Source organism: Tauraco erythrolophus, chromosome 2 (genome assembly GCF_009769465.1).
Source record: "Tauraco erythrolophus isolate bTauEry1 chromosome 2, bTauEry1.pri, whole genome shotgun sequence".
Taxonomy (NCBI): Eukaryota; Metazoa; Chordata; class Aves; order Musophagiformes; family Musophagidae; genus Tauraco; species Tauraco erythrolophus.
In genome coordinates, this window is record NC_141466.1 from 131,784,920 (window position 1) to 131,809,897 (window position 24,978).

General features: G+C 38.1%; 1 protein-coding gene across 2 annotated transcripts in view; it reads left to right on the top strand.

Annotated features, from left to right (window-relative positions):
- PSME4 (proteasome activator subunit 4) overlaps positions 1–24,978 on the top strand; it is a 68,683-nt gene that overhangs the window by 41,655 nt on the left and 2,050 nt on the right. For both annotated transcript variants that reach the window (XM_086631920.1, XM_086631921.1), the window contains 26 exons: positions 446–501; positions 1,598–1,654; positions 1,839–1,894; positions 1,978–2,076; positions 2,577–2,639; positions 2,802–2,897; positions 3,504–3,635; positions 4,854–5,063; positions 5,719–5,855; positions 6,175–6,228; positions 7,051–7,180; positions 7,964–8,045; positions 8,845–8,998; positions 9,522–9,591; positions 10,304–10,429; positions 10,772–10,924; positions 11,675–11,779; positions 12,638–12,729; positions 13,129–13,260; positions 14,038–14,246; positions 14,545–14,630; positions 15,642–15,770; positions 16,794–16,949; positions 22,014–22,176; positions 23,470–23,603; positions 24,606–24,744. In XM_086631920.1, the coding sequence (XP_086488046.1) occupies positions 446–501; positions 1,598–1,654; positions 1,839–1,894; positions 1,978–2,076; positions 2,577–2,639; positions 2,802–2,897; positions 3,504–3,635; positions 4,854–5,063; positions 5,719–5,855; positions 6,175–6,228; positions 7,051–7,180; positions 7,964–8,045; positions 8,845–8,998; positions 9,522–9,591; positions 10,304–10,429; positions 10,772–10,924; positions 11,675–11,779; positions 12,638–12,729; positions 13,129–13,260; positions 14,038–14,246; positions 14,545–14,630; positions 15,642–15,770; positions 16,794–16,949; positions 22,014–22,176; positions 23,470–23,603; positions 24,606–24,740 (3,016 nt within the window). In that variant the 3' untranslated portion in view covers positions 24,741–24,744. The remainder of the gene's footprint in view (positions 1–445; positions 502–1,597; positions 1,655–1,838; positions 1,895–1,977; positions 2,077–2,576; positions 2,640–2,801; positions 2,898–3,503; positions 3,636–4,853; positions 5,064–5,718; positions 5,856–6,174; positions 6,229–7,050; positions 7,181–7,963; positions 8,046–8,844; positions 8,999–9,521; positions 9,592–10,303; positions 10,430–10,771; positions 10,925–11,674; positions 11,780–12,637; positions 12,730–13,128; positions 13,261–14,037; positions 14,247–14,544; positions 14,631–15,641; positions 15,771–16,793; positions 16,950–22,013; positions 22,177–23,469; positions 23,604–24,605; positions 24,745–24,978) is intronic.

Sequence of the window (24,978 nt, forward strand, 5' to 3'; positions counted from 1 at the left end):
GGACTTGTATAGATAATGGGAATATTTATAAAGAAAGGACAAAATCAGCTCAACTTGCCAGGAAGGGTCTGTGCCTCAGCAGTCGGATTCATCTGTCCCTCTGAGACTGAGATGTCAGGAACCACGCTTGTTTTGATGAGTGTGTTCTAAGGTTTGACAATGAGACCAAGTCTCTGGCTGTTTACCAGAACTGATGAGGTTCTGTTAAAAAAAGAAATCAAGATTCTGGGTTCAAGGGGGTGTCCTTATGGTGTACTTGTCTTTGCCAAGCAGTCTAACCTATAGGTATGGTCAATTTATAAATGTTATCACTGTTAGTAAATCCAAACGTCTTTGGCACTACTGGCATGAAATTTGACTTGTTAAAGTGAGTTAAATGTCAATGAAATTCACATAGTCCATGTTTTCCATAGTGCATACTAATACTTGGTTTGTTTTCATGCAGAGTCCCAAGTCTGGTGTCTTTGGAAGAGACAAAACTGTATACAGGTGTTGAATATGGTACGTAGATCCTAATTCTGTTCGGACAGGTTGTAAGCATTGTTTTAATTCTTTTTTTCTCCTGTAAAGCCAGTAGGTTCTTTTTGAGACAATAATTTTGATTCTTCTCTTCGTTATTAAATGAGCTTTTTTGGCCAACACAAATTCTTGTGTACACACTGTTTCATCTTCAGTGATGGTATACAGGATACAAATCTGCTGCAGTACTGTCTGGGAATGGGAGCTGAGGTCCAGCCCCAGCTCAGAATGGTTGGGCCTGCATAGTCCAACATGGATGAGAGGTACAGGAAGCAAAACACATCACCTAAGGATGGCACTTGAGACAGAAGGAATCAAGGCGCAACCTGCTAAAGGCTGTAACAGCTCCATTAGAAGACACTGCATTTTTCAGGCAGCATTCTTCACCATCTTCCAAGTGAATATGGGCAATTTAAACAAGGAACTGAGGTGCAGGGTGACTTATCAGGTTATTAAATGATTTTAGGAGCTTTAATACTTCTTCTAAAATCTGGTCCATTAACTTGAAAGTGGTGAGTTTGTAGCCATGTAAAATGTAGTAGAGAATAGGCATTTAATTAGTGGTCTTTTGCAGCAATTCAGATTTTTCTGGTTTAAAACTTTCCAAGGAGACTGCTTGAATCATTGATCTTTCTTTTGTCTGCATTTTTTGTGGTTTAGATTGGGAATATCTGTTCCCCTCCACGTATTGAAGGGGAGTAAGTCCCCAGTCTCCTGACTTGATCACCTGATACGTTAAATCTGTGTTCTGTTGGCTTTCTTTTTTACACTTTCTTTTTTACACTGCTTAATGTGTTACTCAGTTTTCATATGCTGAATAATCTGCCTCAGTCTGTGGTTAGAAGTGAAGCCAATTGTCAAGGCAAATAAAGAAGGTTAGGTACCTATAAAAACCATATTGTTGACTTGATAAACAAAAGAAGGCCCTCTAAGAGTGGCATCCTTAGATATAACACTTTTATAATAGTCCAGACTGCCATTTCTGAATAGTCTGCTCTGGCTTTCCACTGGTTTACTTATCTATAAATTGCTTTTTGTGCTATTGTATAATGAAAAGAAAACGTTATTTTTTTTGCAGATTTATCAAGAGAGAATTATCGAGAAACAATTGCAAGGGTTACAAGGAAATTGCTGCGTAAGTTTAACCGCTTGTCTGTCTAAAAAATATTGTGTTTTGCTTTTAAGTATAATTTTATAGATTTGAAACTTGTTTACTTTGCCTATAATTCTTAAAGTGAGGCTTTGTAGAAATAAAATGATTATTTATTTTTAAAACTCTTTTCCTGTCTGATAATAAATTATTTTTCTTCCAATTGCAGGCTATATACTTGATAATTCAGAAGATGATACCAAATCTTTGTTTCTAATAATAAAGGTACGTTTATAATTTGTAATACTGAAGACAAGGCTACTTGTTTTGCAAAATAATCACTCTTTGTCATCTTTTTCTTTCTACAGATTATTAGTGATGTTTTACAGTTCCAAGGGTCTCACAAGCATGAGTTTGATTCACGATGGAAAAGCTTTAATCTAGTGAAAAAATCCATGGAGAACAGGGTCAGTGATTTGTCTTTGGTAAAGCTTAGGTGAGGGATGGAAATAGTTCCTAATGTTCCCAAATACTTTTTTCATATTTTTGTTACTGTCCTAATCAGTTTTTATAATTTCGAAATCTAATTCCTTGATAAGAATATTGTTTTACAGTGCTTTTGTGCCTTTATTTGGAAGTCTTACGAACAAATAGCTTAGCATTTCTGAATTGTAGGTAACCTCCAGTTTGCACGTATCCTTGGACCCAAATCTGAGATTTGGCATGGTGCTCTGTTCTGGTCCTTGTTAACTGAGGCATTTCTGTGACCAGAGCTTCCTCTTGCTTACAGAGCAACAGGCAAATAAAAAACTTTACCGGGGAAAAAAAAAAGCAAGGTTATCTGCCAAGAAGAGTTTCTACATGAAATGTGAACGTTTCTAAGAAAGAGAGTATGTGGGGAATTCAGTCAGTGCAAATTGCTAATATGAACACTGAAATCTGAACCAAATTCTGTGTTTGTTTACAGCTTCAAGGAAAGAAACAGCATATCAGAGCTTTGCTGATAGACAGAGTTATGCTGCAGCATGAGGTAATACTTTCACTTAACCCTTCACTAACTACTTGACTTGAAGAGACAATTTGTGATGTTGTCATTTAGCAGAAGATGCAATAATCCTGCCCTAGCGTTTCTCTTACCCGTGTGAAATGTAAAAACAATCTGTCCTTTATTTGTGTTTTCTCTGCAATTCAGCTGAGAACACTAACGATGGAAGGCTGTGAATATAAAACCTCCCACCAGGAGATGATCAGAGATCTTCTGTGTTTGTCCACAAGCTCATATGGTCAGGTAAAGAACAACCCCTTTTAAAATGAAACATACGGAGTTTTTTGTTGATCTCTTCAAGTTATGTTTTCAGGATCTTTGCTTTTCAGTTTATTTCCATGGCAACATGAAATATTTACTTATTTAATTTGCCTTAGTTGCCAATTTTGGCAGTTTTTGCTTTAAACCCCTTCTTTGTCAAATAAAAAACTTTACCAGGTTGAGAGGCTGCTAACTTAGTTTGGAAATTTTAAATTTTTTGAGGCACTTAACTCTAGGCTTCTAAAAACAGTAATTCAGTGAAAAATTTTAGTAAAAATATACCAGGGTGAGGTTTTTAGATGTGATGCTATGATTCATGCCGCTATTTGGAACACTAAAGAATTTTCACTAACTTTGTAGCTGTTCTCAAGTGAATGCTAGAAACAAGAAGTAGATTTTTATCAACAGCTGTGAGCAAGGGTGAGGGGAAGCAGGCTATTTACTACCTTCTATAAATAATTTTGTTTCTGTGCACAAATACATCATGTAAACTCTGGGCATAAGTAACTGGAATGGATAAGGGTGTTATTTTTGTGTAGTATATTTTTGGTTCAGAAGACTTCCTGGTAATAGCCTCTCTTCCCACAGGTCAGAAGTAAAGCTCAGCAAGCGTTCTTCACAGCTCTGGGAACGTACAATTTTTGTTGCAGAGATATTATTCCCTTGGTTTTGGAGTTCTTGCGCCCGGACCGGCAAGATGTCACTCAAAAGCAATTTAAAGTACGGTCTCGTTATCTTTGTTTCGTGTCTGTCTTCATAGGAGAATTTTTTATGGTGAAAGTGAGATGTGCTCACTCATTATCGTGGCTCATATTTTAATGGCAAATAAAGAATCGTGCAGAGCCTTACACTAGTCATGCAGAAGAGTTATTTGGGTTAGATCAGTTGTCTAGAGAAATTCTGTGCTTATATGTTCCTCATTTCTTTGTGTGTTCAGGTATTACAAAATGTATATTAACACTTATGTTTAAATTACAAAATGGGAGTTGAGAAAATACAGTCCAAGGTGGTAAAACTCTTTAAGCAGTTCTGTCAGCTGCAGCAGTGTGAGAAAACAGTGTGAATCAGACAAAAAGTTGATCACCCAAAAAAGTTGTTCTAAGTCAGGTGGTTTTTGTTATGAACTGCTGGGTAATTGTTGGTGCTGCCAGGCCTGGAAGTGGTGCTGACCTAGTGATGCCAGAGTGCAATCTATCCATCCAGGTGTTTGAAAGCATCACACTCCCCTCCTTCCTCTGCACTCCCTGTCAGTCCCCCTGGCCACAGAGGCAAGTTGGACTCTTGTTGTATGGTCAGAACAACAGCCATGGCTTATTATCCTGCTCCAGCTGCCTGATAGCTACTATCAGACAGCGTGTGATTATGTTGTTTGTGTATCTTCTTATCCCTTTTCTTGTAACTTGATTTTTTTTTTTCTGCCATCCTTGTACCTCTCTTCTTCCATCCCTGTCTCCTCCCAGATAATCAACCCACACCTAGTTGCTTCTTCCCAGTTGATCCCAATTTTGCTACGCTTAAAGCATTTGCTGCCATACCTGAATTTGGTATTTCTGATACAGTCTTAGCTTAGTTAACAGCCTGATGATTTGCCTGCAGCCCAAACATGAATAAGTTCACGGAAGGGCCAGGTGTGGTCCTCAGTCACGGAATGGTCTCTGTTATAATGTAATTGGAGGGTCAGTCAGCTGTTCTGTGGATAAATCAATTGGCAGGGCTTCCAGTCCCGTTAAAACTGCTCTTTAGCACGAAGAGGACTCTGTGAAAACTTCAGTATTTTGACAAGTAGACCACGTAGCTGAATGTTTATGGTTCATTTTAATGATTTGGTAACCTGAAGATGAATTTTTTTTTCTGTGTGGGTGCATGCTGATGTAGATAGATACCATGTATAGATGAAGAATGCTTTAACTTTCTAAAATTACATTTTTCATTTTACAGGGTGCCTTATATTGCCTTCTTGGAAATCACAGTGGAGTATGTTTGGCAAATCTTCACGACTGGGATTGTATTGCGCAGACATGGCCAGCGATTGTTTCTTCTGGGCTTAGCAAAGCTATGTCCTTGGAAAAACCATCCATAGTTAGACTCTTTGATGACCTAGCAGAAAAAATCCATAGGCAGTATGAAACGATTGGATTGGATTTTGCAGTAAGTGACAGACTACTTGGGGATAAACTCTTGAGACTCGTGTATTTATTACTTGAATTGCTGTTCTGATGTTGATCCCATTCTGATTTCTGTTCCAAAGGAATGTAGACTTGTATTTTTGAGAGCTTCCTGTTATAGTATTGGAATTTGTAATTTTGTTAACCTCTAAGGAAGCTTGTTGTGGAAAGGAAATCTAAGTTGCCTAAATTAGTATGGGTCATCTGATCAGGTGTGAAGACGTGTGTTGGTAAGATAATGTCATCAAATTAATAACATTGTCAGTATTTGTGTTGTCCCACTGTGCTAATAAAGCACTTGTTGCACAACTGCCTCTCGCCTAATCAGTGGGATAAATGGCATGGTACTTATATTAAAGAATGAGTGCCAATTTATATACAATTTAGAAACAATTTTTACACTCTAATGAAGTACTAAAGTTTTAATTTAAAATAGAATAAAACATTTACATGGAGAAATAATTCTGCTGCATGAACACAAAAGCTGTCTTCCCTACTTCTTCATGGACTTGTCTGTCTGCACAGGAAATTCTGCACTCTTCATGGGATTCTCAACTCTCCTTATTTAAAAACAGAAACAAACAGTAGAACTTGCATGTTGCTGCTCAGTCCCAAATCTTTGCGTTGTCTGTCAACAGGTTCCAGAGAAATGTGTGGAAATAGCTGTCATGCTGCAAAAATCAGAACATCCAAGTTCAAACTTCACAGGTCTTCGCTCAGAAGAAATTCAGTTAGGAATTCAGCGACAGAAAGAAAAGAATGCTGAGGCTCTGCGGTAAGTTAAACTTCCTTTGGAACACCAGCTTGCACTGCCTAATATTTACTGTGCATTACATGTCATAACCCAAAATTACTAAACTAAATCTTAAGCTCAAGGAATTCAGAATGTGCAAGGATTTTTGTGGTTTATCTTCTCTGTTGACTTGGCAGCCTCTGTCCTTCACACTCGTATTTCCTTCCTTCCTCCTCTTCACTGTCCTCCCAGTTTGTCCTCTGTTTAATGCATTGCCTTCACCCACCTTTTGTTGAGGAACTTTTATTCTATTTTTAAATTACTCTCTCGAGCCATTGATGGTTCCCTCTTTTTCCCTCAGAAACTATGAGAATTTGGTCAACATGTTGCTGGACTGTGTGGAACAAAGAAATCTGTAAGTCTTCCTTTCTGTGTATGAGAATTTTTTTGGGGGTGGATTGGAGATGGCTAAATGAATAAATATTAATTGCATCAAGAAGTATAGTTAGCATGACCAGAATTGAGACATGTTTTTCACCCTCAAAGCAGTTTGTCAGTAGCAGTCTCACATAAAATGGATTGTGGCTAGCTTCTTGGAGAGTTTTTGCAGAGGTATCAGCAAAAACTGAATTTCTGGAGGTCTTCATGCATTTGCATATGAATTCTGCTTGCCCAAACAGGAAGATAAAAGCCAATGTAGGGGAATCTTGCATTACTGTCTCCTAGGTAAAGAATTGAATGAGTCTTGAATTTGTTTTCGTTGGGAGCTTGTTTTGTTAATAAAAAGTATCATCAGGTCTTGGAGTTCAGCTTTGTCGTTAATTAGTTTAACCTGTTATTTTTTTAATATTTTTTTTTGTTCTAGGAAAAAAGCTCTGGTGCTGTCTGCATAATACTGACATCTGAATGTATTTTAATTGGTAGCATAATATTTGTCTTGAAAAACTGTAAAAGAATATCCCTATAGGTCTGGATTTTGCATTGAAATGCCAAGATCAAAAAGGCACCATTAACTGAATGTGTTTGGTAGCACTGGTGCGTTCCTACAAATTGAAGTTTCTTTAAATGATAGTTAAGCTCATCGACTGCAGCAGTGGCATAGAACATTACTTACTTTAGCCCAAAACATATTTACATAATCCTAATCCATATAATCATTTCTGTGCAAAAACAGTACGTGCAACTCTGCTACATATTGTTTGTTTTGAATGGTTTTGTTTGTTTGTTTGTTTTTTAGTCCCTGGAAGTTCGAGCACATAAGTATTGGTTTCCTGTCTCTGCTCCTGAGGGATGACAGGATCCTGCCTGTCCGTGCCATAAAATTCTTTGTGCAGTGTCTCAACCATGACGCAATTGTAGTTCGGAAGGTAACACCAGCATGTGATTACATCGTGTCGTTTGCAGCTCATCAGGTTTTAGATGAGGTGTGGTGGTGCTGTGCCATGATACAGCACCACGGCTGGGGTGGACGTCTCTCCTCACCCTTCCACCACGCACGTGCACAAAAGCTCCTGATCCAAGGCTGGGGTGGACGTCTCTCCTCACCCTTCCAGCCATGCACATGCACAAAAGCTCCTGATCCAAGGCTGGGGTGGACATCTCTTCTCACCCTTCCAGCCATGCACGTGCACAAAAGCTCCTGATCCAAGACAGTGATGGGCTTGGCAGTGCTGAGGCCATGACGTGTGATGTGAAGTCTACAAACTGTGAAGATGCAGAACGTCCCTATTTGTTCTTGCTGACTTCAGAATCCTCTTGCAGATGTCTGGTTTTCCATCTGCAGCTTATTACTTGGAAGGAGCCCTCTGTGCGTTCTATTTGCACCTTTTTGTTCTGCTCGTTGCCTCAGCGAGGCTTGAAACTAATGGCCACCTCTTTTTGTCCTGAAAGTGATTAGTTTGTTTTTTTTTTTTTTATAGTGGACTATAAAGGTCACACTTAAGTCATGTCCTGTATCCCCTGAAATGACTGAGTCTGCTGCTTTGTGGCAAGTATCAGCCACTGGGATGACAAATTCACTGTAATGTTCACTGGCTTATTAGGGGGCTGAGTAGTTGGCTCAAAATGTGTCTGTGGTGAGATGATTCGACCCATCCTTCTGGAGATAAGTGTATGGAATGGATACATTAATGGCCATTTCTTTCTTCTAGGTGGCCATCTCAGCTGTGGCTGGTATTCTTAAGCAGCTTAAGAGAACACACAAGAAAGTGCCCATCTGCCCTTATGAAATAAGTAGGTTTTATTTAATATAAGAAATGTCTTACTTTTATCCTAAAATTTTATTAAGGCATATTTTTCTGGTTAGATTAAACATAGAATTACAAGCTTTTCATTTCTCTGTGGTTGTTAATGTCCTAAGTAAACAAAATAGGTAATAGAATTGGTCATTTTTCAGTGTGTGGATTTTTTTTTTAATTAATCAGTGTTATACTTGCAAGTGTGTATTAAGCTGTTCACTGACTTGAAATGAGCTAAAACTTCAAAGATAAGGTCATTTTGCTTTCAGAAAGCCTAGTGATTTGTGAGAATAACTTGTACATCTCCTTTTTATTCTTTTTTTAATAATTTCAGTTGGCACATTTATATAAATTACTAAAGGAATCTCTTCTATTACTACTTCCTCTCTATTAGAATCATAGAATCATAGAACGGTTAGGGCTGGAACGGACCTTCCAAGGTCATCTAGTCCAACCCCCCTGCAAGGAGCAGGGATATCTCCAACTAGATCAGGTTGCTCAGGGCCTCGTCCAACCTGGCCTTGAATGTCTCCAGGGATGGAGCATCCACCACCTCTCTGGGCAACCTGTTCCAGTGTTCTACAACTCATGGTAAAAATTTTTTTCCTGATATCCAACCTGAATCTAACATATTAGTGTTACTTTTAATGTCCTGGAGCAAATCTCCGTGCAGGTTTGACAGGAGGGAGGGAGACATAAAAGCTCTTTAGAATCTTTTAATACAAGTAAGTCATAACGTTTGCTGGGACTGGTAATGACCCAGTTGGAGAGAGTCTGAATTCCTCTTTAACCAGGTGGAAGCCCTAAGCCCTCCAGCATTCAGGCTGGTGACAGACCGGATAACCAGTGGCTGCACTACGACAGTCGGAGTTTGCCAAAGACTAAGGAAGCTTGGGAGTCGTGTTGTTTTGTGGAGAAAACACACTGGGGGTACTATGCCTGGCCTCGGTGAGTATCATTGAGTATTAACATAAAATTGTCAGAGGCAGCAGCAAAAACCCTGTGGGAAATGAAGTAATGTTTGTTAGGTTGAATTTTTTTAATTGAAACAAAAAAAAAATACATTTTATTTTGTCCTTTGTGTTCCTTGCTTGTTTTACTACTTCTGGGTGGGTTTTGTGTTTTTTTTGTTGTTGTTGTTGTGCTTTTTATTTATTTATTTTCTACCTGCTTCTCTTTGGGTTTCGTGGCTGCTATAGGCACGTATTTCATATGGCTCTTTAATGGCTGTTGGTTTTAAAATGAAGCTTTAAAATTGTACAGTTGTGAAATATGCAGAGTATTCTGTCACTAATGATTCTGGATTGCTTGCTGTAGCAAAACCTTGATTTTTCTTGCTGTAAATTTAAAGTTTTGCTCTTTTGGAGTTGATAAATCCTTTGGAATATAGAGAATATAGAAGACTATCATAAGCTTTATTTTACTTTGAAACATGTGTTACTATATATTTATTTTTTTTTTAAATATTTAGAACTATGACAGTTTACGCTCCAGTTGAGCATCAACCAAAGCTTGGGCGAAGGCGAGACGAGCTGACAGAGGTAAGGGTTTCAGCGTGTTTGTTTTGTGGATAATTTTTTTAATACTACTTCTCTTCAATTTTTATTATGAAGAGAAGTAGTATTATCCCTTCTCTTTTTTAACCTAAGTATTGCTTGCCATTTAGAGAGTGCTTACACAGATGTGTGGAAACAGATTTGGTTTTGTGTGATTGCAAACTAAGATGGAGATTGAACTCGACTACGCAGTTTCATGGCTGTGTGGATATACTCATGGTTTTAACAAGCAATAAGTGATAACTGTTCAGAAACCTAGATCCCCACAAGACATTTTTAATTGTATTTTTCTACTTCATTTTCGTATTTACTATGTTAGCATACAAGAAAAAAAATTATTATTTTAATGTATTGCAGTTTCTCTGTCTCAGCGATCATGGAATAATTGTATTAATGAGCACTTTCTTGTCCTCTTTCAAATCTTTATCAGAATTTAGGATTAATGCCAGTGGGAATGACTACTTCGTAGGGGTTGTACTAAGGAAAGGAAAGACAATCCAAAGTCATTAATGAAAATAAGTCAGGAGTCTTGCAAAACATTACCCAATATTCTCTATATACGAGGGGAAAAATGGATAACCTAGGCATGATTTTTGCCAAAAATAGAATTAAAATGAAAAATGGGGCTTGGAAAGATTGAGATATCACTGTGACAATCGAGCACCGCAAAGCTAACATTGTTTTTTTTCTATTACAGGCAGAACAAATTATATATGATCACTTTTCTGATCCCAAGTTTGTTGAACAGTTAATAAAATTTTTGTCTTTAGAAGACAGAAAAGGAAAAGACAAATTTAATCCTCGCAGATTTTGCCTCTTCAAGGTAACTAGAGTTCAACAATTAAATTGCTTCCTTTTTGTAGATAATTATCAAAGCGTGCAAGAGCCATACACTTCTTCACTTATACCCCACTGTTGCAAAATGTTGATTTTTAAAGGTATGCTGCTGTGATTAATCTTCTCTCCTGATTAGCTACACAGGGAAACATATTTAGAGTAATATAAAAGTACATAGGACAGTTGTATATAATTTGGTTATAAAGGCAGAGTAATTTCACTTTCTGCAGATTCAGATCTCGAGCACTTCACCATCTGGTGTTCTTCTTACAAAGACAATGGTTGAGATGGATGGGTACTGGAGACACTGTCACATCTTGTTTTACAGGGCCTTTTCAGAAACTTCGACGATGCCTTCCTGCCAGTTCTTCAGCCTCACTTGGAACAACTTGTGGCAGACTCTCACGAAAGCACCCAGAGATGTGTAGCTGAAATTATAGCTGGCTTAATCAGAGGTTCTAAACACTGGACGTTTGAGAAGGTGCTAAAGTAGTATTTTTGAGTGATTCATGGAAGTTAAGACATAAGTTTGAACTATTAAACAAATTAAACGTATGAAGTTGAAGGCTTTTAATGTCACCTTTTTCCAAGAAAGAACTGGGAAAAGTTGCAACACTTAGTGCTTTGTTGCCAGACTTTGAGCACAATTCGTAGCTTGGTTTGGTGCCTGTATAATAGTAGGTGATAGTAAAACGCTTCAGGATTAAAACTGAGAACAGTTTGCTGGTAAGGAGACAGGAAAGCTGATGTGGTTTGTAATTTTCCAAGTTTATTACATCTTTTGTCTAGACCTAGCTGTCTAGATTACCTTTAAATGGATTTCTGTGCTGAAAAGTAGTTCTGGGAGAATGGTTTCCTTAATAAAAAATAAAGAAGAAATTTTCAAATTTAGGAGAGAAACAGAAACTCCTTGGGGTGTACAAGACTCCTGTCCTACCAAAAGCAAAGTGCATGCAGTCCCTGATATACATCATTTTCATGGTGATTTAAGTACAATCATAAGTAGTCCACAGTATTTCAAAACACCTTGTAAACAACATTTAAATGATTCCTGACATCTTAATTCTGATGGTGTTGGTTTCCTTTTATAGATATCATACTGTAGCTGCTCCCAGAAACAGTATTATTTTTCCATGATTCGAAAAGGTGAAAGGATTAAGGTTCACAAAGATTAGACAGCCATTTTGTCCTTAAATAGCCAAATCATGTATTTTGCCTTTTTTCTGAGCAGGTGGAAAAACTTTGGGAGCTTCTCTGTCCATTGCTTCGAACAGCTTTGTGCAACATCACAGTGGAAACGTACAATGACTGGGGCACGTGCATAGCAACCTCCTGTGTAAGTTCCCCTTTTTTTAGGCTTGTAAAGCTCTATCCAGATGGGCAAGTTTTACAGAGAGTATGTAAAAAAAGAGCTTTAGGAACCGAGGTATTTGGGTTTATTTTATCAGCTAAAACTGAGAACTGTAAATACAGTATAAAAAAAAATAATATTTATTTAAAATAGCTTTTCTGGAAATTTGTTGTGCCCTTTGCAGACAGTTAAGTACAACACTTTAGGATGGAAATAAAACCTTAGTTTTCCTTTTAAGTATTTTAGAAGATCTGTGTAAGGTTAGTGGATGATGTTAATGTGTATGCTTGCTGTGTTCAACTTTCGTGGGAGTTTTTGAACTCAAATTACACGTTTGTTCGTGCTTTAAAAGTTTGCAGCTTAACCTTGTGCTGCGAAAACTAAGTCTCAAGTTATATCGTAACATACAGTAAAATTTCTGTACGCTGTGGTGGACTGGAAGTTGTGGTTTCTGAGAAGCAGGGTAAATGATAGGCTACAAATATCTTGAATCAGTAATTCTTTGAAATCACTCAGAAAAATTCAGCATAGTTTGTCAGCCAGCAGAACCTTGGCAAGCAATTAGAAAAATTCAGACAAGGTTATTTGTATATGTCAAAAATTAAGCTAAAATTCCTTCTATTCTTAACATTGTGTTTGCCAAATAATTAAAACTGCCTGTAGTTTCATTGGATTTTCCTCCTATTGAGGTTCATTGTGGAAAGATATTTAACTTTGCTCGTGCTTAATAGAATAAACCCAGGGGATGCAAAGAAAATCTGTCAAAACTTTCCTAGTTTATGCCTTAGGTACATTTTAAAAATCCCCAATTTGCTTATATCTCTGGTGCTTGTTGATTTTCAGGAGAGCAGAGATCCTAGGAAACTGCACTGGTTATTTGAATTGCTGTTGGAATCTCCACTGAGTGGTGAAGGAGGATCGTTTGTAGATGCATGGTAAAATAAATTTTGACTGTTTCCTTGTGGCTGAATGAAGAAGGAAATAAGGCATGGATCAAACATATTGAGAGTGTGTCGTGCCAGCTGGCTTGTAGAAGCAGGGAACAAAAGCACTGCTTTCCAGTTAGCTTTCCCTGCACAGTAGGAGTTTCTTCATTATTATTTTTTAGTGTCATTAAATGTAGTTTACAGAATGTGAAGGTTTGGAACTGGCATAGCAGCAGTACTGTTGTCACACTTCAATTTTGACCCATCTTTGCATGCAGCTCACACAAAGACACTTTTATGCGTTGACACACAGAAAACACACAAAACATTGCAAAACGCGGCTTGGAGGGGGCTGGGGAGGGGAGGAACAATTTTCTGTGGGTAAAGAGAAGTTGTTCTGCTTCCTAGCCGCCTCTACGTGCTGCAAGGTGGCCTTGCACAGCAGGAGTGGAGAGTGCCAGAGCTGCTGCACAGACTGCTGAAGTACCTGGAACCCAAGCTCACCCAGGTCTACAAGAACGTCCGAGAGAGAATAGGAAGGTCAGTGTTCTCTTCTGCAGCTCTTGGGGTTTTTTTTTTTTCCTCCTTGTTTTGTTTGGGTAATTGAGTATCTAAATAATTACGCTGAAGCAGTGACTGCTTATCTCTCTGTGCTAATACTGGTGATAGAAATCAGATAAATTGTCAACAGCCTTGCTTCAGAAGCTGCAGGTGACTTCTCTATTTTTGTCTTTTATTGTAGATGACCTGTCATGTTTATTTCATAGATTTCTAGGTTGGAAAAGACCTTAGAGATCATCGAGTCCAACCATCCCTAATCCCCATTAAACCATATCCCCAAGTAGATCATCCACCCTATTCTTAAACACATCCAGGGATGGGGACATATGTATGTTTATGTATGATATCTCTCTAAAGCTCTTAAAAAAAAAAAAAAAAAGAACCTGCCACCCTCCCCTCCAAAAAAAACCCCCACAAAAACCAACACCACAACCCAAATTTACTGTGTTCTATGCCCTAAATATGCAGGGAGTCCTTTAGAGAGCATTCTAGTGACTTAAAAGCTAGTTGCAGATCTGCTTGGAGGAAAGGGGCGTTGTAGCTTAATGATTGTCTAACCCTGCTTGATTCAAGTATCTACACGGGGGGTATTTGAAAAACATTTGTTTTTAAATAACTTTGAAGTGAGAATAAGAGGAAATTGTAAGTATTAGACCTCAAAGTTGAGCACATTGACCTCAGATCACTTCTAGCTATGTTCTCTGGACAGTAGTCGTGCTAACTGTATGTTCTTGCTTGCTTTGTTTGCTTTTTTAGTGTTTTGACCTACATATTCATGATAGATGTTTCGTTGCCAAATACTGCTGCAACTAAATCTCCTCGTGTCCATGAATTTACTACCCGGATACTTGAAAATCTTAAACCCCTCATGGAAGCAGACGAAGAAATTCAGAATCACGTGATGGAAGAGAATGGAGTTGGTGAACAAGATGAGCGAACTCAGGGCATTAAACTCTTGAAAACTAGTGAGTTCCTTAAGAAGGCTAAGAAATGGGAGGTGTTCTAGGACATGATGGTTGAGGTCTGCAAATCATACAGTTGCAGTACACGGTTTCACCTCTCAGATCTGCGTTGCAACAAGCTATCTGTTGTTTTAGGGTTGAGGTTTATAAAAAAGTCACTTTTACAGGCTCAAACTTAACTACCAGTATAGGTCCACTCTAGCCTGTGAAAATTTGCAATAAATTTGGTCTATGACTTGTTTTGGAATTATTACTATTTTCCATCTTCTTAATCAGTGCTCGTTTCTCTTTATAAAAACAGTTCTGAAGTGGTTGATGGCAAGTGCAGGACGGTCCTTCTCTACAGCTGTCACAGAGCAACTCCAGCTTTTGCCCTTATTTTTCAAGGTATATGCTTTAATTTCTCCTTTATTAGTCATGTTTGATTAAAAAGAAATTCTGTATATAAACCAAAGTTATAAGGGACTTTTTAAATAAAAAGAAAATGAATAATGGTAATAAAAAACATGCATAAAAAAGAAAACAAATAATGGTAATAAAAAACATGTATACTGAAGAGGCCCATGGCGGGGGTTTATTGTTATGTATGTTTACAGCTGGTAATCTCACCTGTTAAATGATTTCCTGACAATAATGATTTGTAGGTGCATGCCCTGTACATGTGTAACTTGGGGGGGAAAAGAGTGTTTAGTTCATGTATGTTGTTTCTATTCTGATACTTAGTTGGATTTTTTTTGTTCCATGATTATACAATTCTTTCTAAATGGTGGTACTTCTCTCGTTTTTCCTGGCACCTCTAATCCTTGTATTCTTTTATGAAGCTGGGTCAGTCAGTGCTACATACCTGAAATAATACATACTTGCATGCTCCAAAGCATATGTCTCACTTTATGTAAACATCAGTTGATTTTCCAACAATAATGCACATGAGCACCAAAAAAAGGTTTGTTTATGTGAAAATGAACTTGACATACCGATAAAGCTTTCTCTCAGTTTTGGACCTACATCTAAACTATTAAATTAATTGGATTTGATACCAAAAGAATTGCAATGGGGAACCAAAGTCTTAATGCCACCCACTTAATTCTCCTTACGAGGTTCTGACTAGCCATACTGTTTAGATAAATAATATATGGTGCAAGGAACAAGGATCTCTTGATTCTGTTTTTCTGATTTTTTTTCTACAGCTTGTTGCTGAGACTATTTTAATGTTACATTGATTGTTTTTCCTGGTTAACTTAATCTTTCAGCATTATATTGATTGTATTTTTCCCTAGACGACTGTCCTTTCGTGGGATTAAACTTACTTTCAGGATTTTGCTGCTAGCAATGCTCATTTCCTAACATTAGCCTTTTTATTTATTTATTTCCCCCCCCCCCTCTTATCTTGTTCTATAGATTGCACCGGTAGAAAATGACAATAGCTATGATGAGCTTAAAAGAGATGCTAAGATGTGTTTGTCGTTAATGTCTCAGGGTTTGCTCTATCCTCAGCAAGTGCCTTTGGTACTTCAGGTGCTAAAACAAGTGAGTATAGTCTAAATAACGTAGTTTCTTATTATCTGATGCACTCTATGCCTTTTTTTTTTAAGATTATACAATAGTTGTGATTCGAAGAGTATCAAATACTGGTTTTCTTAAAGGTGAGAGGAAAGAGTTTATTAGAAGTGTTTTAAAACATTCTTAGAAAGAGTAAATATATTTTATTTAGTTTCCTGCTTCGAAACATTTAAAACAACTTCTATTTTGATAAGAAATTGCACAGTATTTTAATAAAGTAAAATTTGGTTCAGTAGTGGATCACTTTAAGCCAAACATGTCTCCTCGTGAGCATAACAATTCAAAATCTACTTTCAAAATGAGTCAGCAGAAAGAACTGCCTTTTTATAGTTTTACAGTGTATTTATCAACTGCTACTGCTTTCTGATGAACAACCCAAATATAAATGCACTCTTGAGTTGAGTGGTTCATTCTATAGACAGTGTGTCATGCAAGAAATGCATTTTTTTCCTCTGGTCATTCAAGACTGATCTACAGGAGTAAAATTACCTGTTGCAAAATGTTGCTGCAAGCTGTGCACACAGCCAAAATAGCAACTGCAGTGTTGCAAGCCAGGCTGGGCTTGTGCCTGGTGCTTTCAATAATTCAGACTTCCATGAGCACGTGGAGTTCAAAGTAAAGGAACTTGTAAAAAGTTGACTCTCTGAATCATTGTGTAGAATAGATGTACTCCAGCAGAAGGGAATTTCTGGTTTAATCTGCCTTATGACTATTGTCAGGAAAGAATCAAAGGGAAAACCTTGCCTATTTTGTTTTTTTACGGTATTAGATATGTTAAATACCAGTATGCTTTGGAAGTTGAGCCTGTAATAAATTATTGTTTAAATAATAATTGTGCGCTTTGGAAATTGAAGAGTGTCTGGAGCAAAAGCAGCTGAGTAAGGAAAGTTATTTGCAACTCTCCCCAAAAGCTTTTTCTTAAATACTGTTAGCCTTACATCAGACAGCTGCTTCCCTTCACCTTCTTTTACTATTTGTTTTCACTCGTAGACAGCAAGAAGCAATTCTTGGCACGCTAGGTACACCGTACTAACCTACCTCCAGACCATGGTCTTCTACAATCTCTTTATCTTTCTCAACAATGAAGAAGCAGTCAATGACATCAGATGGCTGGTTATAAAACTCCTGGAAGATGAACAGCTTGAGGCAAGTAATCCTTTTTCTGAAATGCTTTGTTTCATGTGACTAGTTTCTCGCCCTTGTCAAGTTTTCTGAAAAACCTACTGGTTGTAAATTAATACAGTAAGTATTGCTAGCTTCACATTCTTCCTATTTTGAAAATACAAATAGCTTTATAGGATTTACTCTTTCATATTCCATTTTTTCTTTAATATTCCATTGCAGGAAAACAGCTGTTTAGAAAATATTCTGTTAGTAATTTTAAAAGTTCTGTTGTTCCTACTTTTTCGACGGAACAGAACAGTGCTGTGTTGCTTTCTTAAGTATGGCTGAAACAGGGATATTATCATCTTACTATATATATTAGCATGTATGTTGATAGAAAATTCAGTTTCCAAGGTAGAATGCCATCCTATGTGAAAACTGTATAAAAGCACTGTTTATTACTCTATAGGTCTGTTTCCCATTTAATCATAACGGCTTATTAGTGACAAAAATAATTTTTGTATACATCCAACTCATAAGGAGCTATTTCTTTAGTTGCAAGTAGATTTTCCTTACCTTTGTGAAAGTTGCACACATAATAGGACTGAATTTTTCTAGCAGATGCTGTTGGTGGTGTTACATGATGTGAAAAGATGATGGTTTGTAACCTTACTTGTCAGTCTGACAAGTTTTAGTGCGTCTCCTGAGCTAGTGATACTTCAGTATAGACAAACTGAAGGAGATAAAATCCAAAACCTTGGCCATGGTGCATGCACACTGTTGAAGATCCATGTATGAATGCCCAGTGTGCTCTTAGAAGTGCTATCAGGATCATAAGCTTGTTCTCAGAAAAAAGCAACAGATACTTGATGTGAATCACTAAGTCTTGTTTGTCAGGCTTCCAAAAGCTGGGGGAAAATCATGCAAGTGTTTTGTCCTGTAGTACTGATTTACACAACTGAAGGCTTGTATTAAACCATGTGAATTTAAGTTTGTTTGATGATGCTCAAGCACAGTGAGAAATCTTTAGTGTTAATCTCTGGTCTGTTCTGTTTACCCTGCACCATCACTTTCACTGGTTTTTGTGCTGTTGGCAAAGATCAGTTAAATCTTTTTGGGTGCTTGGGTGCTTTTTTTTTTTCCTAGAAGAAAGTAAGTTCTGAAGTGTGATATCCTTCTGCCCAAACAAAGGTCCTGGTTTAGGTCTTCCTGCAGCTACATTTAAAACAGCACTTATACCTGAGATGTGAAGGTTGCTCTTGTGATCAGTGAACTGGAAATAATTTGAATATACAGATTAAAATTTCTGGTTTGAAAGGTTTGACATTACCCTCCCTGTAAGTGCATGTGACACTTAGAGAACAGCACTTTGCTCGCCTCTCAGTGCCAGTTTCAGTCTGAAGATGAGCTCTCCTGTGTCTTCCATGTCACTTTTTGTGATAGTAAGCTGGAGAGCAGCAGCGTGCAACCCGTGGTGAGTTGTTGCCCAAATCAAAACACTTACCTCATCATCTCGTGGCATTTTGAAAAAATACGGTTTAGTCACTTTAATACCATTTATTTAAACGTACAAAATTATTCTTCTGCACTACAGAGATATAAATCAAAAAAAGCTTATCTGTGTTCATGAACACTTAGAATCGTTGTTGTTGTTACCATGGAAGCTCTCAATTTTCTTTGAAAAGTAATCTCATTCTTCCTTGATAATTGGCAAGAATGCAGGATCTTGCAGAGTAATTCCTATGTATTTTTTCATGCTGGATTTTTAAGATGAGTGTGCTTTCAGTAGAATCCCTAGCTTCAACTAGTGTTTGTTGTCTTCACCCTGTGGAACTGAGACTTTGGATCTTGGATTTAAAGATACTCTTTTTTTTTTTTTTTTTTGCTTATTTTGATACAAAGGTGCCAGACCAAATGATCCTGTCCCTCTTATTCTTTGCTTTGATATACAGTTAACAATTCTAGTATCACTAGAATTCTCAAACTTGCTGGTGATTTCATCTGTTTTCATAAAATCATTGCAACAAACTTTCTCAAATGACAATGTCAAATGACCACACTGCGTGTCACATAGCCGTGTGACTGCAGCGCAAGGTGAACGTGGGTCACAGGACAGTCTGGCTTCTATCCAAAGCCAATTCCGTGCATCCCACTTCAAGGATAAATCTCTAGGATTGAAGAACGCTGCACTTAAATGGTATTGTGGGAAATCCTCCTCCTGAAAGTCAGAGGAGTCATGGAGCTGATGGAGTACTATGATGGTAAGAGGTAACGTGACCCTGCAGCTGATAAAGGGAAAAGGTACACAGCCCTGAAAAGTGGTGTCTCTGTATGCAGCACTATAACCACCACTGAATATCATGTCTGATTTCCACATCACACAGGCAGTTGGAGAGAGCTGCAGGAATGATTTGAGTTTGGGAAAGCATGTTTGCACTAAATGATTCTATTTACTCAGAAGTAGAGGAAAAGTGGAAACGACTGTATTCAACTTGAAGTTAGGTTGAAGTGGTAGCCTAGTTGATCTGAAAGCATCTTTTTCACAGTTCTCTCAGCCACAATTTGAGCTAGGAAGCTGTCTGGGTGGGTGCTTTATGTTTTTATAAATGTGCAATGAAGTGTAGTGAATACCCAGCACTCGTGTCTTGATAACCACTTTTCGTATCACACTGAAATATTACAGCAAGGGGAGTATTTTCTCTTTGTATAAGTAGCCCCTTGCAAGTACTGCACTTAGGCTGCTGTTGAGTGGTTTTGTTTTGATATGTTTACAGTTTTGTAGACCTTGGTTAGTCAACTCTGACCAAAAAAAAAACCCATTCTTGATTGGAAGAGTATTCCTCTGCTACTCCTCTGCAGCTTTTTTTTTTTCTGTAAGTCATCATGTGAGTATGATGATCTGTAAATTATTTAGTGTCAGATGTGATGAATTATTAGCTTGTTAATGTAGGATTTTAACACTTTGCTGCAAGGAGCACGTAGAAACAAAGCGTTCCTTTTAGGTAGATTATTAATTTAGAAATGGAAGTGGTTTTAATCCAGCAAATAGTGATGTAAATGAGTGTAGTTCACTTGGGAGCTTGCTCGCTTTGCAGCCAAGCCTCTTTCTGTCCTGCATCTTGCGTTAGCACATCGTGTTTCATTTAACAGCTTAAGTCTTAAGAGACCCACAAATTGCTGATGAACAACACTGGCAGACTTTCACTTGGCACTTCTTTATGCTGTTAACAAAGTAGATCACGTTTGAATAATATGTTGTGGAAATTTAAATGGAATGAAGTGAAGCCTCAAGAGCTTATTGTCAACCTCCTGAGTTTAATTATTGCAGTCCTTGCAGCCATACTTACCGCTTTGTGGAGGTTCAGAACATGATGTTCAAGGATGTAATTTATTATCATCTGCAGCGTTGGATTCAGAGCGTTGGTAGGTGTATGTGCTCCAGATAGGCAAATGTTCTGTTTACAGTTACATGTAACAGTATGTACTTAGCAAAAAATCTGGCAACTGCTGTCAGCATTTCACCAAGTTGATCTGGTTTTCAGGTTTGTAGATGTTGGGAGGTTTGTGTCAGTCTGCAATTATTGGAAGTGGAATTGAGTTTCGGAGGGACTCCAGTTTAGATACGGTCTTAGAGTTCTGTAACTTTATGGTTTGGGAAAGTTTGAGTAGATGAGATAAATTAGTAAAAGTGATTGGTTATACTTAGTTTTAAAAGCACATGATTAAAGTGTCTCTACTTGTAATCCACTGACAACGTGTTGTGGCTGTTTTAAAAGGAATGGAAAAGGAGATCTGTATTTTGAATGATTTGGCAACTAGATGAAAACTTAGTCTTTGTTTGTGTTACTGAAGAGAAGAATGTTTTCCAACCTGGAATTCTGGTTTTATTCATGTAGTGAAAAGAACTGGTACCCAGGACAACAAAGGAAATAATGCTGGAGCAGGATAGAACTGAATTGTTGCCCATAAACCACTGCAGCTAGTTGGCATGGCTTATAGAATCATAGAATGGTTAGGGCTGGAAGGGACCTTCAAAGGTCATCTAGTCCAACCCCCCTGCAAGGAACAGGGATATCTCCAACTAGATCAGGTTGCTCAGGGCCTCATCCAACCTGGCCTTGAATGTCTCCAGGGATGGAGCATCCACCACCTCTCTGGGCAACCTGTTCCAGTGTTCTACAACTCTCATGCTAAAAAATTTTTTCCTAATATCCAATCTGAATCTACCTCTCTCTATTTTAAAACCATTACCCCTTGTTCTATCACAACAGGCCCTCCTGAACACTCTCCCCATCTTTCTTGTAGGCCCCCTTGAGGTACTGGAAGACCGCTATAAGGTCACCCTGGAGCCTCCTCTTCTCCAGGCTGAACAGTCCCAACTCTTTCAGCCTGTCCTCATAGGAAAGGTGCTCCAGCCCTCTTATCATCTTAGTGGCCCTCCTCTGGACCCTCTCCAACTGGTCCATGTCCTTCTTATGTTGGGGGCTCCAGAATGCTTATTAATGGAGCATCTGTTGTATCTCCCAAAGAACTCTTGTGCTACTGGTAGAACAGAATCAGCTTCGTCTCATGAACATACCCTCTACCTCCTCTTGGAAAAGCTCTTCTGCGTTTGTTGATTCTAATGTCTCCACGTACATTTGAGGGGGAAAACTCAACGCTTTTGAAAAAAGTATATTTTTTTTTCTTGGCAAAACTAATGTTAATACAGAGACTATTACAAGTTTTGTAAAGCAGATTCGTTATATTTGGGGTGGCGCATCTTGTTCTCGTTCAAAGTCTTTTTTTAAACTTTCTAAAGCCAGTTGGTCTGACATATGTCTTGACAATTAGTTAAATAACATCATTTGCCGGAGTAGTAGTTTACTTTATGACAAATTATGTGAAGGTAGTTCCACGTTTATTTATTTGCAGAGACACATATGGTAAATTAGTAGTAGTTTATGATCTATGAGATAACAGGATAATATTTTAAAGGCTTTTCCTGGGCAAAGTTTGATAACTTGGCCCAGCTGGATGTGCTTAAAACTACTACTAGCACAAATACCTGTTTCTTGCTGTGCATGTGTGTTTAGTAATCGTGGCATGTACTGTCTCTGCTCACAGGTGAGAGAAATGGCTGCTACCACACTAAGTGGCCTGCTACAGTGCAATTTTCTCACTATGGATGCACCCATGCAGACCCATTTTGAACAGCTGTGCAAGATGAGGTTACCGAAAAAGCGGAAGCGAGACCTGGGTTCGGTGATGGATCCAATTCCTTCTGGTGGTAAGAAAATTGCCTCAGAGACTAATACCATGTGTGTCAATAGCAGGTTAGGAGGACATAAATATTTTGTGCTACGCTTAAACAGCTTGTTCTGCAAGTGCTGCAGATGGAATAGGATTTGTCCTGTGGTTAAGCAGTATTTAGAAAATTAACATAAGTAAGGCCTGTTGCCCATGCAAATTTTTTTCTTTCCTAAGCATCCATAAACTATAGTGGCAAATTACTTGTCCTTATGTATCTTATTGTCTATTTGTGGGTATGTAGTGAAGGTCCTAATCCTTGTTAAGTGCCTCAAGAATTTGATTTACAGTGTAAATGATGAATAAGGATACACTACTACCAAAAAAAAAACCCACAAGTAATTTTTTTATGGTGTATTTCTACGTTACGCTAATTTAATACTTTTCCAGAATTAACACTAAAGAAATTTCTCTATTTACAGTGTGTGCAGTTCACATAGTTGAGAATGCAGATGATAGGGGATAGCTATTTCCTCAGTAAATAAACTTCCTTAGCTGTCACAAGGGATGGCTATTTCCTCAGTAAATAAATTTTTTTAGCTGTCACAAAGTAATGTCACTCCTTTGCCACTTTACTTTCTGGGTTTCGGCAGTGTGGTTTTTAATTTTATAAAAACCCAACACACGCACACCAAAAAAAACCAACCCACCAAACCACACAGAACAAAAAAACCCCTTAGTTAACCTTAGTTAGGAGCTTTGGCTTCTGCCCACGTATTTAGTGCCTCTGAGTCACATTCATTTTACCCAGAACTGAGTTTTCCTGTTGTAAAGCAGTTCTGGTATTTGAGGAAGCATTCCGAGCGCAGGAGGGAACAGTGGAGGTGTAGTTCATGAGTTACTAAGAAAGAAAGGTCCTTGGAGAGAAGGAAGCTGATGGGAAATGCTTATAAAGTATACAGCAGTTGCAGATTATTTTTCTTACATGTTCTTGGTTAGAAATGCAAGCTAGAATTCACTTGTGTGAGTGTATTTGCCTAGAGGGTCTGTAGAACTGTCTGGTTTTCTGCAGAAGCTAGAAGATCTCTCTGCTGTGGCAGAGGTTTTTTTGTTATTATTTTAATTCAGGGTCAGAACTCAGTATTAGTGTGAGCACGTCACCCGAATTCAACAGCTCTGTTCAATATATTGGCTCTCTTCAGTTGTTTCCATCAGTTAAAAGTAGCCTTATTTTCACTGAGAGCCAGTTTTAAGTTTGGCTGGGGCACTGAGAAGTGCCTCAGACGAGATGGTTGCTCCTTGCCAAATGTGAATTCATCTCCTGCCATCGCAGACCTGGTCAAACGCCACGCCGGTGTGCTGGGGCTGAGCGCCTGCATTTTGTCCAGTCCCTATGATGTGCCCACCTGGATGCCACAGCTCTTGATGGATCTCAGTGCCCATCTTAACGACCCTCAGCCTATTGAGGTAAGAGTGCTTGTGTCATTTTTCTATTTCATATCACACATCTAAAACATGCTTGGCTCCTTCTTAGTTCCCCTTTCCTAGAAATAATTAGGAAGCTATTAAGAAACTTGGTTTCTGCTGCTTTTTATTACAAGTCATGGACTGCTTTTAAGTATTTTTTTGTGGTAGGTCTGTTCTTGCTTTCAAATTTAATGCATAAACTGAAAGCTGCAAGAACTGTATCTACAATGAGGAAACGATCTTTTTAAATTGAAAACGTTACTTTTGTGCATGCTGTTCTAGAAAATATCAACCTGAACCAAAAAAATCACTCAAATTTTTAAATGAAGGTTTTGTAAGCAGCCCAGAAACAAGTTTTTAACTAAAACAGTTACCTTTAACTCTTTTTTGTTTGTTTGTTTTTCCCTGTCTATTCAGTTTTGTTGATCTTTTGCTGTGTTAACCACAGTAGTGAGCTTATGGCTGCAGATTCCTTTAGATTTAACAAATTTTGCTATGGTGTGCTTTACTGAATCAAGGAACTGAATTGATTGGACTTTTTTTTTTTGTGAATTTGATAATAATCTTAATTATTTTAACAACAGAAGATAGTTTTCCTCTGATTTGTTTCTTCTATGTGCCTTATGTGTTTCATCCACTATTTCTCATTGTTTGAGACCCAAACCATTGGTTTGAAGTACTCAAGGAAAAGGAAGAGGAGAAAAGCATTGCACTTAAACTTTATAAGAATCTGTTAATTTTTTTCAAACTCAACATTGTAGGTCAAAGAATCCTTTTTGTAAGAACGTTGGAGTTGTGACACTTGTCAAAAGACTTTAACCAAAACTGTAAAAATGAAAATACTGGGGAACTGGGCTGAGTTCTCCAGAGCCCTTCTAACCCTTGTTGTAACTGCTCAAACACTACTACTACTTGGCAGCTGTTTTGTCACGTTCAGCGTTTGTTTTGTCATGGAGCTTAAATCCATAACTGACAGCTCACTACTGATTGTCTGCTCTGCAGATGACTGTGAAAAAAACACTGTCAAATTTCCGGAGGACCCATCACGACAACTGGCAGGAGCATAAACAGCAGTTCACGGACGACCAGCTGCTCGTGCTTACTGACCTCTTGGTTTCACCATGCTACTATGCATAGATAGGTAAGATTCTTAGTTTTGACATGATTGACAGGAACGTCACTCTTGCAAAATCTTGTCTAGCTCTCTAGTCTAGCATGGAATAGGGAGGAATCCCTACACCACAGGGAGAATTAAGTCCCTTGCAGCTCCCGTGGCCTGTTCAGGATGAGATTTATCTTGGTTAAATCTTGTCCATCTCTTTATGTGTCCTTGTATTACCCTAGTGTTTTGCTAAGACACCTTGTTTTCTTGAAT